This window comes from Lonchura striata, chromosome 11 (genome assembly GCF_046129695.1).
Source record: "Lonchura striata isolate bLonStr1 chromosome 11, bLonStr1.mat, whole genome shotgun sequence".
NCBI classification, from domain to species: domain Eukaryota; kingdom Metazoa; phylum Chordata; class Aves; order Passeriformes; family Estrildidae; genus Lonchura; species Lonchura striata.
In genome coordinates, this window is record NC_134613.1 from 2,604,955 (window position 1) to 2,617,820 (window position 12,866).

Sequence of the window (12,866 nt, forward strand, 5' to 3'; positions counted from 1 at the left end):
GCTTCAAAAGCACATTTCTCTTGCTGAGCAGCTCTTCTGCCAGCCCAGCAGGGCTAGGGCACTGCCTGCAGCCAGCCCGGGCACAGCACAGAGGCACAGAGAGCTTCAATCAGTCAGGGCTGGGAAGGGGCTGACAAGTGCCTGGGGGCAGAATCACTGCCAGCCCTTGGCACAGGAACCTCTGGCTGCAGGACAATGCAGCTGCAGCTCCTGGAGAGATCTCCTAAAGCTGGAACATGCCAATGCCCACAGAGCCTGTGAGTGCATTCTCTGCTCATCTCCTGTGCAGAGCAGCCAGGGGTGCCCAGGGCTGTCCTGCAGAGCAGGGTCCTGCAGCCCAGGGCGCTGTGCTGGGCCAGGGACTCTGCTGCCTGCCAGAGACAGCTCTCAGCCGGCCCTGGAGCTGCTCCCAGTGCTGGGGGACAAGATCTGGGGGAAAGGAGACAGCTGGTAAGTCTTGCAATGTTCTCCTTGTGTGGTGAGGATGCTGAATTGTTCAGGACTGTTCCCAGCATGGCATTTAACTCCACAACTTTTCCAAATACATTATACAGGGAGCATAGCAAGACAGGAACTGCATAAATGGGAAATTTCTGCTTTCTTATGTACTAATCTTTGTTGCCTTCATGGGAAATTCCCCATAGATATGCATCTCTCAGTTCATATTGATAAAAAGAAAAGTTTTTTTTTCACATCTAAATAAACCAGGCAGTAACAGAATTCAACACAGGGCCCCTTAGATGTAGCATCTTTGTGCTTTTTCCAGCCTCCTCAGGGTTGCTCTGATGTTGCCATCAGAGCCTGCAGAGCCAGAGCTGCCCCTGGGAAGTGCCTGAGCTGGGAGGGGTCTGCAGGGCAGAGCTGAGCCCCCAGGGCTGGGCTGGGCTCTGGCAGCTCTGGCAGGGCTCAGCCCTGGGCACAGGGAAGCAGCTGCTGGCAGAGACAGCTCCAGGCAGCAGAGCCCTGGGAAGGCAGTGAGGGGAAGATGCCCCTAAGCTGTGCTGGGATATTTAAAGTGCTGTCCACACCCAACTATTCCATAATTATTTTTCTTATAGATTCCCATGTGCAGCCACAGCAAATGTCCAACAGCAGCTCCATCAGCCACTTCCTCCTGCTGGCACTGGCAGACACGCGGCAGCTGCAGCTCCTGCACTTCTGCCTTTTCCTGGGCATCTCCCTGGCTGCCCTCCTGGGCAACGGCCTCATCATCAGCGCCGTAGCCTGCGGCCACCACCTGCACACGCCCATGTTCTTCTTCCTGCTCAACCTGGCCCTCAGCGACCTGGGCTCCATCTGCACCACTGTCCCCAAAGCCATGCACAATTCCCTCTGGGACACCAGGAACATCTCCTACACAGGATGTGCTGCACAGCTCTTTTTCCTTCTGTTCTTCCTAGGAGCAGAGTATTTCCTCCTGACCATCATGTGCTACGACCGCTACGTGTCCATCTGCAAACCCCTGCACTACAGGACCCTCCTGGGCAGCAGAGCTTGTGCCCACATGGCAGCAGCTGCCTGGGCCAGTGCCTTTCTCAATGCTCTACTGCACACAGCCAATACATTTTCCCTGCCCCTGTGCCATGGCAATGCCCTGGGCCAGTTCTTCTGTGAAATCCCCCAGATCCTCAAACTCTCCTGCTCCTATTCCTACTTCAGGGAACTTGGGCTCATTGCTGTTAGTGCCTGTTCAGTATTTGGTTGTTTTGTGTTCATTGTTTTCTCCTATGTGCAGATCTTCAGGGCCGTGCTGAGGATCCCCTCTGAGCAGGGACGGCACAAAGCCTTTTCCACCTGCCTCCCTCACCTGGCCGTGGTCTCCCTATTTGCCGGTACTATTATATTTGCTCACCTGAAGCCCCCCTCCATCTCCTCCCCATCTCTGGATCTGTCAGTGTCAGTTCTGTACTCGGTGGTGCCTCCAGCCCTGAACCCCGTCATCTACAGCCTGAGGAACCAGGAGCTCAAGGCTGCCATGAGGAAATTGATGACTGGATGCTTCCAGAGACATTAAACTGCTGGCGAATTTCTACAAATCACTTGTAATAAAAGTAATTTTTTATACTTCTTGTTGGTTTATTTTGGTGGTTTTTTTCTTTGTTTAAATTTTTTCATATTGTCCACAAAGAAATGTCATTGTTTGTGCCATTTCTCATTTTGTTTCTCCCCACCTTCCTTGTGGCCACAGACTGTGAATGAGTGGCTGTACTCTCGGTGCCTTTAAAGGAACTAAAGGATTTCCCAGCAGAGTTTTCTGCAGAGATGCCCTTTTGTTGCCTTCTCTGGAGCTGCAGCAGCAATGTCTGTGTGCAGAGCTGGTGCAGATCAGGGCTGGCACAGCAGCTGTGCCCAGGAGCAGCAGCACTTGGTGCTGCCAGTGCTGCTCCCGTGGCCCTGCCCCGCTGCCCTGGTGGCCCTGGTGTTGCTGCAGGGCCTGAGTGCTCTCGGGGCCGGGCACAGTCCTGGGGGTGGCAGTGCCGGGGCTGCAGCAGGGACAGGCCATGGGCACTGCTGGGGCAGCGCTGACGCCTCAGGCCAGGGCCTGGGGGCTCCAGGCTCCTTGCCCAGGCTCTCTCAGGAACACGGCCAGGACAATGCTCAGCACAGAAAACCCCTGTGAGCAGCTCCAGGCTGTTGGTGTGGGGACATGAACCTGAGGCAGCACAAATGCCATCAGCCCCTGGGGCCAGGAAAGGCTGGGGGATGCCAGGGAAACCACTCAGCTTTGTCCTGGCCTCTGCAGTCAGCCAGAAAGTTTGTTCCCATCAACTGGGAGTTTCCTGTCCCATTGCAGACGCTGCTGCTCAGAGCCAGGGCTGCCTGGCAGCCACCCCCACACTGCCCTGAGCATTTCCTTGGCTTCACCTTTGCTGTCTTTCCTCTTCCTAATATAAATTTTTTCCTCTTGCCTATCCCTCTTCCCACCCCTGCACACAGCCCATCCCTGTTTGACCTTTCCTCTTTGGCCCCACTCCCCATTGCAGTTCCTGACTCAGCACCATGGGAACATCCCTTGGGGAGCAGGATCATCCCACAGGAGCTGCAGGAATTGTCTGCAGGCTCCTGCAGTGCCTGGTGTTGCTCCCTTGCCAGAGGCACCCCAGACCAGGGGGGCACATCTGGGCTGCTGTGTCTGCCTGTGGGGCTCCCTGTTCTGGGCAGTGAGGAGGAGCTGCAGAGGCTCTGCAGGACTGACAGGATGGGCCTTGGGGCTGTGAGGAGAAGCTGAGGGACCTGGGCTGCTGGAGCTTCTGAAGAGGAGGCCCAGGGCTCCTCCTGCAACAGCTCCAAGGGTGGTTTCAGAGAATCACAGAACCAGCAAGGTTGGAAAAGACCCTGGATATCATCAAGTGCAACGTGTGCCCTGACACCACCTTGTCTCCCCTGAGTCTCCTCTTATCCAGGATCAACAACCCCAGCTCCCTCAGCCGCTCCTCACAGGACTTGTGTTCCAGACCCCTCACCAGCCTCGTTGTCCTTCTCTGGACATGCTCCAGCCCCTCCATGTCCTTCCTAAATTGGGGGGCTCAGAACTGGATACAGAACTCGAGGTGCTGCCCAACCAGTGCCCAGCACAGGGGAAGAATCACTGCCCTGCTCCTGCTGGCCACACCATTCCTGATCCAGGCCAGGAGCCATTGGCCTTCTTGGCCACCTGGGCACACTGCTGGCTCATGTCCAGCCTGCTGTCCATCAGTCCCTGCAGGTCCCTTTCTGCCTGGCTGCTGTCCAGACACTCTGTCCCCAGCCTGTAGCACTGCAGGGGTTGTTGTGGCCAAAATGCAAGACCCGGCACTGGGACTTGTTAAACCTCAATTTGTTGGATTTGGGCCCTGGATCCAGCCTGTCCAGGGCCCTGTGCAGAGCCCTCCTACCCTCCAGCAGATCAATACTCCCAGCCAACTTGGTGTCACCAGGGTTCCATGAGTCCCCAGAGTGTCCCAATGGTCTCCATGATTCCATGAGGCCTCCCAGTGTCACAATGTCCCTTTGGTTCCATGGGACCCCTTGGTGTCACAAAGTCCCTTGGATCCTTGGGCCCTGTAGTGTCATCAGGATCAACAACCCTACTTCTCTTGGCCACTCATCAGAAGACTTGGACTCCAGACCCCTCATCAGCCTTGTTGTCCTTCTATGGACGAACTCCAGGCCCTCCATGTCCTTCCTAAATTGGGGGCCCAGAGCTGGATACAGCACTCGAGGTGCTGTCCGAACAGTGGGAGGCACAGGGGAAGAGTCAGTACCCTGCTCCTCCTGGCCACACCATTCCTGATCCATAGGATCCAAGGGATTTGATGAGGAGCATGGTGGGGAGGGAGTGGGGACAAAGTGTTATTGATTGTCAGCCATGAAGGGTCTTGATTCTCATATATTTTTAGACTGCATTAGAAGGTGCTGGGGATCAATATTAATTGGACATTGCTGATATCAATCAATAAACAGGAAAAGAAAACTTAACAGGGCAAAACAATTCTCTCTGCATTGTTTTCAATATACTATATTCACTTTGAATAAACTTCTGAAATCTGTTCAATTAACCACAGAATAACTGAAAACTCAAATTAATCCCAGAGGTTTTTCTTGTTTGGGCATTTTGAACAAATGTTTTATGGGCTTTTCCTACTGAATTCCTGAACTGAATAGCTCAAGAAAGAAGAGTCCTCTGGAGCAGTAAAATTCATCAGCAGCCTCCAAGTGGCGGAGGATGCATCCCCATCAGAGCAACAATGAGCAGAAATGGGCACAGCTTTGTGGCTGCCCCAGCTCTGGGATGGGCCCTGGGCATGGAGCAGGAGCAGCTCTGGAGGGCCCCAGGGCCGGGGCTCTTGTGCTGGCCTGGGCAGATGGGATGGCAGGAGGGGCTGCAGAGCTCTCAGCACCTCAGGCAGAGGGGAGCAGGGCAGCCAGGGAGCTCCTTTGGCCTTGGCCAAGCCCCTTCCCCCATGGTGGGGCTGAGTCCTGGCTGAGCTGCAGCTGCTGCTGTGCCCTTGGCAGGGGCTGAGGCCGTGGGGCAGTGCCCAGAGCAGCCTGGGCTGAGCAGAGCTGTGGGGCCAGAGCCGGCTGGGCTGTGCTGGGGAGAGGCCCTTGGTGCTGCCCAGAGCTCAGGGCAGCTGGCAGAGCTGGCAGGGAGCTGGGCTGGGCTGGGAGAGCCTGGCACAGAAACCATCAGTGTCCATCTCAGCCTGGCTGAGCGGGCAGGGGCAGGAAGATCATCCAAGGTTCTCTGTGTGGGAGCTGAGCTTGTGACCCCTGAGCCCTCCCAAGTGCTGGGGCTGCACCTCCAGCTCCAGAGGAGATGTGACAGATGGGAGCAGAGACAAATAATTCCTGCTGGATTCTTTATTGTGTTTGCTTATAAATGTGGCCTGGATCCATATGTAGACAAGGTGGTTTGTGTCAGATAACACTTGCAGAGCGATAAGAATTTTTAACTGAAAATTAGATTTCAAACATAATGCACGAGAAAAAAAATACACATTTTATCTGAAGAGCATCTGTGTTTTTCAGAGGATGAGATACTCATTGATGCTCCAGCAGCCAAACCTGTTCCAAAACTCTCCCCAGGGCTTCCTTGAGATGAGAGGTGACCACCAGAGGCCAAGGCCAGCCAGACCTGTCTGTAAGGCAGCTTTTGTGCAGGAGCAATCTTTGACTATAGGACTTCTGGAGGTGGAATCCCAATTTCGGCCATGGACACCTGGCCAAAAGAAGGAGATGGATGAAGGATGAAGAAGGATGGTTGTTTTCATAGGAAGGAAAGGAGAGAGCCCCAGTGTTGCAGGGAAGAATAGGGAGACCACCAGAGGCCAAGGCAAGCCTGGGCACTCTGTACTGGCAGCTTTTTTCTGGGAGAAACGCTTACATTCAGGGAATTTTGGAGGAAAAGTATCAATTTTGTCCATGGTTGCCTGTGCAGGAGGGATGGTTCTTTTCCACAGGAAGAAAAGCACAGAGCCTCAGTGTCTGAAGGCAGGTGAGAGCCACCTCTCAGCAAGACAAGGTCAAACAGACTTGGTAATGGCAGCTCTTGTTTAGGAGCACCCCCTAGATATTGGGAATTTTGAGGGGGGAATCCCATTTTGGCCATGGATGCTTGGATGAGAAGGACAGTTCTTTTCCATGTGAAGGAAAGCCCAGAGCCCCAGAGCTCTGTTTCAGGGGTACATGAGAAGAAACCCTCGACATGCCAAGGGCAGTTGGACCAGTCAGGCCAAGCCAACCAGACCTGTGACCTGTTTCCTTGGATCCATGGGGCCCTGCAGGGTCACACCGGCCCCTTGTTTCCATGGGGCCCTGCAGTGTCACACTGGTGGTGTCATATTGGATCCTTGGTTCCATGAGGCCCAGATGTGTCACGCTGGGCTCTTGTTTCCATGGGGCTCCACAGTGTCACAATGGTCCCTTGCTTCCATGAGGCCTTGCAGGGTCACAGGGGTCTCCTTGGGGCCACAGGGTCACAATGGACCCTTGGTTCCATGGGCACTCCCTGTCCCGGCCCCCGCGGCCGCCCCGCCCCCCCCACTGGCCGTGGGGCTCGTGCCCGCCCCGGCTCCCCCCGAAAACTCCCTAGTAGCGGCAGTTGCTACTTTCGCTGGCTTCTTACAAAGCGGCTTTGCCGCGTTTCTACAAACACTCGAACCGGCGCTTGCCGTGGCCGCCTCGCCACCGCAACCCGTGCCGGGAGAGCGCATAGCCATGCCCCCAAACACGGCCACGCGGCAGAATCCACCGGGAAGCCTGGTGCGCCCACCCCAGCCTGAGCTGCGCCCGCGGGGGGACACCCCGGGGCCCCGCGCCGCGACCCCGCCACCCCCCACCCCCCGGCAACCCCCCCGCGGCGCGGGCCTAACATCAGACGGCTCCGGCGGGGCGGCAGACGTGGCCGCCATCTTGGCTCGGCCGGCGGAACACGTGGTGCGCCCCGCGCATGCGCAGCTCACAGTGCCTCCATTCCGGCCAGTTCCTGCCGCCTCTGCCACGCCGCCGATGGAGCCTGCCACTCCCCACGCACCCCGTGCCGCGGTCAGCACCCAACCAGAACCCCCGAGACCAGCGGCGGCAGCAGCAGGACCCCCCAGACCTCGCGGGTGGAGTTCCACCACCGCTGCCGGGGACTGCCGAATCACTTCCGGGTTCGCCGCTAAATCCCTCCGTGCCGGATACCCGCCCAGAACTCCTTCACACCGCCACCACCCCTGCAGCCCCTGGACGCCTCTGCTTCCTCTCCTATGCTGTATCCACATTCCACAGCTGCAGCCTCATCCTCGATACATCCTTCCACACGCACTAGTTCCTCCCTGCGGGCTTCGCTTACAGACACCTCTCCTCCTGCCCCTCCACCCCAGCTATCAGCAGCTGCTGCATCTGATTCACAGCTTAGCATGCAGCAAGGGAGAGAGGAACAGCACCTGGCAGCTGCTTTGACAAATACAGGATCCACAGAGTACTATACTACCCCTACCAATACCACCCCTGCTACCCCAGTTTCCCAAAATTTCCAGAAAAGCATTGATAACCTCCAACTGATAGACAGGCACAGGTTCAACCTGGATAGTCCCAGAGAATGGACAGCTGTCCCATCTCAGGACGAGAGAAAATTCCTAAAAGCAGCAAAAGATAGTAGTTTCCCCTTTTTCCTATGGTTACCAGCTGTTGGGAAGTACCATAGAAAAGACATCTGAAGCCCTAGAATGCAGCCTATTAAAACAGAAGAGGGGAATGTATCAGGCCACACCCCAAAACAGGTTCAGCAAAGCCCCATACGCATACAATTTTTCAAATTGCTGTATAGGACAGCCTGACATCCCCATTTACAGACACTTTCTGAACAACAAAAAAGCAAAAATAAAAGTCTTAATAAAAACCTCAGTCACAGGACAAATAGAAAGCCCATGTAACCTTGTAACATGGGAGAGAGAGCTTGCTTGTGTTTTCACAGGTGAAAGATCCAGGTGGGTCCCAGCAGGGAATGTGGGGCCTTACTACACACCAGAATCTAGCAGTACCCTCACAGATAATGGTGACTTTGCAGGTGCAAACCAAGAAGCAAGCGCTCAGATTTGAACTGTGCTAAGACGAGATGAAAACTACCTGCCAGAAACAACTCAAGATTATGGACATTTGTTTTCATATGCATGTTACTTCTGTACCCTTGTTGTTACAGTTGTTCTCTTGTCCCAATTTTTGTATTGAAGTTCCACCTATAGGTTAACCAAAGACAAATGCCTGGGTTGCTCTAGACAAGACTGCAAGCTCTGATACCCTATCTCTAACTGATACAAAGCTATAATAGACCTTTTAAACCTAGTTAATTATAGAACCTTCCCCAGAAGATTCCGATAAAAATACCTCAGTTAAAATTCTTCCATTAGACTAAAGCAGTCAAAAGGTTAAAATGCTCAATCAGTAAAGAAATAAACGCCACCTCGATTACAATTAATAATCTAGCTAAACAGTTTATCTTAAAGTTTGAGCTCTGCATCTTGGCTGAAGGAACTCTGTAAAGTAAACTTGATTGTTTCGAGAGTAACAAGTATAGTTTCAGTACCAATATGTTCTATACCCCAGGTTGTGCAAAAATAGTAATTAAGTCTGTATTTACCGTTTAAAAAGTTTAACGAAAAGGGGCAATTGTTGAAGAGGATAGATAGATATGATTGTTATCTTAGCTAGCCGGATGTCACTTCTGCCCTTGGATGAATCCTGGAGTGAAATGGACTGTTCCATCCTACCCCCCAAAAGATTGTGGCTCATCCCACATCTCTGTACCTGCCCCTGAAGCATCGGAGTCTGTAACCCCATTGGCCCATGCCTTGTCCCAGCCCACCTAGGAGCCCCTGATAAGGGGGCTCAGAGGGGCCATGCGGCCTCTTGGACTTCCTCCCTCTCTTGGCCCTCTCCTCCTCTCTTGGACTTCCTTCCCCCCTGGGGCTTCCCCTCTCCTAAACCCTCCGTTTCTCTCTCCCCTACCCCATCCTCCTAAGCCCGGCCACGTGCTACGCCTGAGAGCACGAGGCTCGGGCATTCCGGAATCCTCAAATAAATTTCTCTCCCCAAAAGCAAGCTTCAGAGATCTCTGCCTCCCTACACCCCCACCGTGCAGAAGAATATTCATCCCACATTAGAGCTGGTCTTAAACTTCTTCTGACACTCGGAACACTCATAGGGCCTCTCCCCAGTGTGGATCCTCTGGTGGATGGTCAGGTTGGACCTCTGGCTGAAGCCCTTCCCACATTGCTCACACTTGTATGGCTGTTCCCCAATGTGGATGATCTGGTGGCGAATCAATGAGAACTTCTGGCTGAAGCTCTTCCCACACTGGGGACACTCATAGGGCCTCTCCCCGGTGTGGATGCGCCGGTGCCTGTCAAGGCTGCAGTTGTGCTTGAAGCCCTTCCTGCAGTTGGGGCAGTGGTAGGGCCTCTCATCTGTGTGAATCCGTTGGTGTTTGAGGAGATTGGAGTTGGTGTGAAACCTCTTCTGACACTCGGTACACTCATAGGGCCTCTCCCCAGTGTGGATGCGTTGGCGCCTTATGAGTTCTGAGCTGCAGCTGAAGCCCTTCCCACACTCCCCACACTTGTAGGGCCATTCCCTGGTGTGGATCATCTGGTGGCAGATCAGGTTGTAGCTCTGCCTGAAGCTCTTCCCACACTCCAAGCACTTGTAGGGCTTCTCCCCATCAGGAAGCTTCTCAGAGACCACCAGCTCCGAGCTCTGGCTGAAGCTCTGCCCACCTTCCTGGCCCAGAGTGGGTCTTTCCTCCTCAGAGCACCCTGGACTGGGTTTGCAGCCTTTCCTCCTGTGGGATCTCTGGGGCTTTTCCTCCCCGTTGGATTCCTGTGCCCTGGAGTCACTCAAAATGGCCTCTTCCACACGGTTCTGCCGTGGGGATTTGACCTCTCTGGTGTCCATCCTCAGCTTCTTGTCTGGGGTAAGAAGGACAAGGAGAGGATGGGATTTGCCACATTGCCACAGGGAAGGGCAAGGAGATCCCCCCAGTGCGTCCCCAGCAGGAGGGGACCGGCAGCGGGGCTGTCCTGCAGCTGGGCACCAGGCTGGGCTGGGAGATGAAGCAGGAGAGAGGGGGAAAGGGGCACTGACTTCCTCCTCACCTGCCTCAGTGTCCCAGGGCATCTTCCTTTTCCTCGCAACCTTCTCCTCCATCTGGAAAATATTTGGAGATGGGAAATCCTGTTCTGAAAGGAAAACAAGGGATGAGCACATTGAGTTTTGTCCTCCTTTCAAAGCAAACCTCGGAGAGCGTCGAAGCCAGAATGACAATGTAATTAGAAAATTAAGATCAAGGCAATGATACAGAAACACTGGCTTAATCTGACAGAATCAGGATATAACCTGACACCTCGTTGTTCAGGGTGGTGGTAGCAGTCTGATGAAATGGTGGCTGCAGTCTGGCTGGAGTGATGAACGTGATTCTGTCAAAGTGGTGATCCTGTAGAAGGGTCTGGTCTTGCACTGAAGGTCAAGTGGTGGTTATGGAGCTCTTGTCCTCTGGGAATCCAGTAGGCAAGGTGGTTGTGGTGTTGCAAGGGTGAGATTATATCCAGGTAGGAATGCTTGGTTCCTCCCCCTGGGCAGAGCATCCCACAATGGGATGATGTAATTTTATCATTCCTGCAGTGACACTCAATGGCCCATTAACAGAAGATGGCCCCTGGAGAGCGTTATCAGGGCTGAGCCATGGAAGAGATAAAGAACACTGCCCCACCTGTTGATAACAGTTTATGGAGATGGGGACTGAAAACACTTTTGGTTACATCTGACACTGTAACCTGAAACAGTGAGGCAATCCCTGCTTGGGGTGGGGGGTGAACACCACCCCCCTTACCCAAACTGGCTCTGGTGTAAAACCCCCACCCTGGGGAGGCCACGCACACAGGGGACAATGTCACACTTGCCCCGCCCCAGGGGAGATCTCTGTCCATGTCACTCCCTTGCTCTCTCCCTTTTTCTCTTTCTTTCCATGTCTCTCTCTACCTCACATTTACTGTTCAATAAAATCCACTTTGGATTTGGTCTTGTTAGCACCTTAATTGGGGCAGGGGCATCTCTCTAACAATTTTATTAAACAAACTGCAATATTATTTTGCACAGTGATTTCAAGGCTCTATTGTCTGACCCCGAGTTCCTTTGACAACAGCCTGGTTCCCTCCTCTGCGGAGGTTCTGCCTCTTTCTGGAGGAACTCTTGGAAACTTGGATGCAGCTTCCTCTGAGCGACTTTTGGGAGACCTTATGAGAAAAGTGGAAGTTGTGGGTGGCCAGTGTAAAGAAAATATTTTGTTTTCCTTCTTTGAAAAGTCTGTTAAAATCACTGGAGGAAAGGCACCAAATGATACCAGCGAGACTGACAAGGATCATTCACCCCAAGGTGAGAAACACAAGGCTACTAAAGTCCTACAAGAAGCCCAGCTCAAGTTATTTTACAAATAACTCCTGGATTCACAGGCTTGGGGGGAGATTCATTATTTTCTTGGTCCCTGTCACCTGTGTGACAGCTACACAGACCTTTCCCTCCCTTTTAATAATCTGTATTTGGACAAATTTCCATGTTTCTTTTTTTGGAACCTGCCAGCATCTGAGCTAGAGCTGTGCTGGAACTGATGAAATTTAGAATTACCACAGAATTGCTTCTGTTGTTGGTTTATTAATGTTTGGGATTTGTTTGCGTTTCCATCAGAAGTGACTTGTGGGAAGAGCAAATCTTCCTCAAGGCATTTTATGGAGGGTTAAATTTGATTTCTGCTGAGTTTGTTTTGTCCAGTGTCCAGGGGTTGCTCAAGGGGTCTCTGGTTTTGGTTTGGCCCTAATTTTCTTCTAATTTGTCTTTATCACTTAAAAACACCTGAAAAATTACTAAAAAGAGTATTGACCAGAGATGTCAAAAGTCACACCATTTTAGAGGTATTTGAGGTGGAATTTACAGTTTGGGAACATATTCTGAAGTATTTGTGGGTTCTTGGGAGATATCTGGTAGTATTCTTTGTATCTTTGCACCCCAAATGCCAAGGTGGATTGCTCTGTCACCTCAAAAGTACTCAATCCAATTGGAAACCCCTCAATCTTACCCGCAAAATTGCTCAATTCCACCTCAAAATGGCTGGTTCCCACCTCAGCCCCATGCCAAAATTACTCAATTCCACAGCCTCCACGGTGAGATGGGGTTGGAAGGTGATCGGGAGAAGTGAGATCCAAATTTGAGGTTGTGGAATCAGGATTGTGTGGGGCTGGGTGGTTGTGATTTATTTTGTTAATAAATAAAACTTCCAGAATTATTGATTTCTGTCCCATTTATTTTCTGTCAGTTCTGGGTTGCTTTTCAGAGTGCTGCCTTCTCAGCTGATTTTGTTTGTGCCCTCCTGTCCCAGACTGAAAAGCAAGATGTGTTCTATTTGCCATCTGTATGGCAGTTGTCCTGTGTTAAGTGGGCAGTTTTTCCTTATCTCTTCCACAATCAATCCTCCCTCAGGGGAGACATCTTCTGATAATGGGCTATTGAATGTCACTGCATGACGGATAAGAACTGTAACATCCCATTGTGAGATGTTCCGCCCAGAGGGAGGAGCCAAGCATTCCTACCTGCATCTAGTCTTGAGATTCTGGCCCACCAACACAGATTTTTCTGGGCTGGATTTCTCAAAGGAACAGCTGTCTCTTCCTCTTCAGAGGAAGACTCCCATTCCTATAGGATCACTTCTCCAACAGAACCACACCTGACACTCCAGGAGGACTGCAGCCACAATTCCAATTGGATTGTGGCCAATACCCTGTCCAAAAGGGTATCAGGTTATATTCTGACACTGTCAGTGTTATTTCAGTTTACTGCATTGCTTATTTTATAGTTCA

General features: G+C 52.4%; 2 protein-coding genes across 2 annotated transcripts in view; one reads left to right on the forward strand and one right to left on the reverse strand.

The window, feature by feature from the left end:
* LOC144246964 (uncharacterized) overlaps positions 1-9,609 on the reverse strand; it is a 418,663-nt gene extending 409,054 nt beyond the window's left edge. The window contains exon 1 of the mRNA XM_077785995.1: positions 9,161-9,609. Coding sequence (XP_077642121.1) covers positions 9,161-9,609 — 449 coding nt within the window. The remainder of the gene's footprint in view (positions 1-9,160) is intronic.
* LOC144246943 (olfactory receptor 14J1-like) lies at positions 1,082-2,014 on the forward strand. The gene has a single exon (XM_077785821.1). It carries the CDS (start codon positions 1,082-1,084, stop codon positions 2,012-2,014), a length of 933 nt encoding a protein of 310 aa, XP_077641947.1.
* Positions 9,610-12,866: the final 3,257 nt, after the last annotated feature.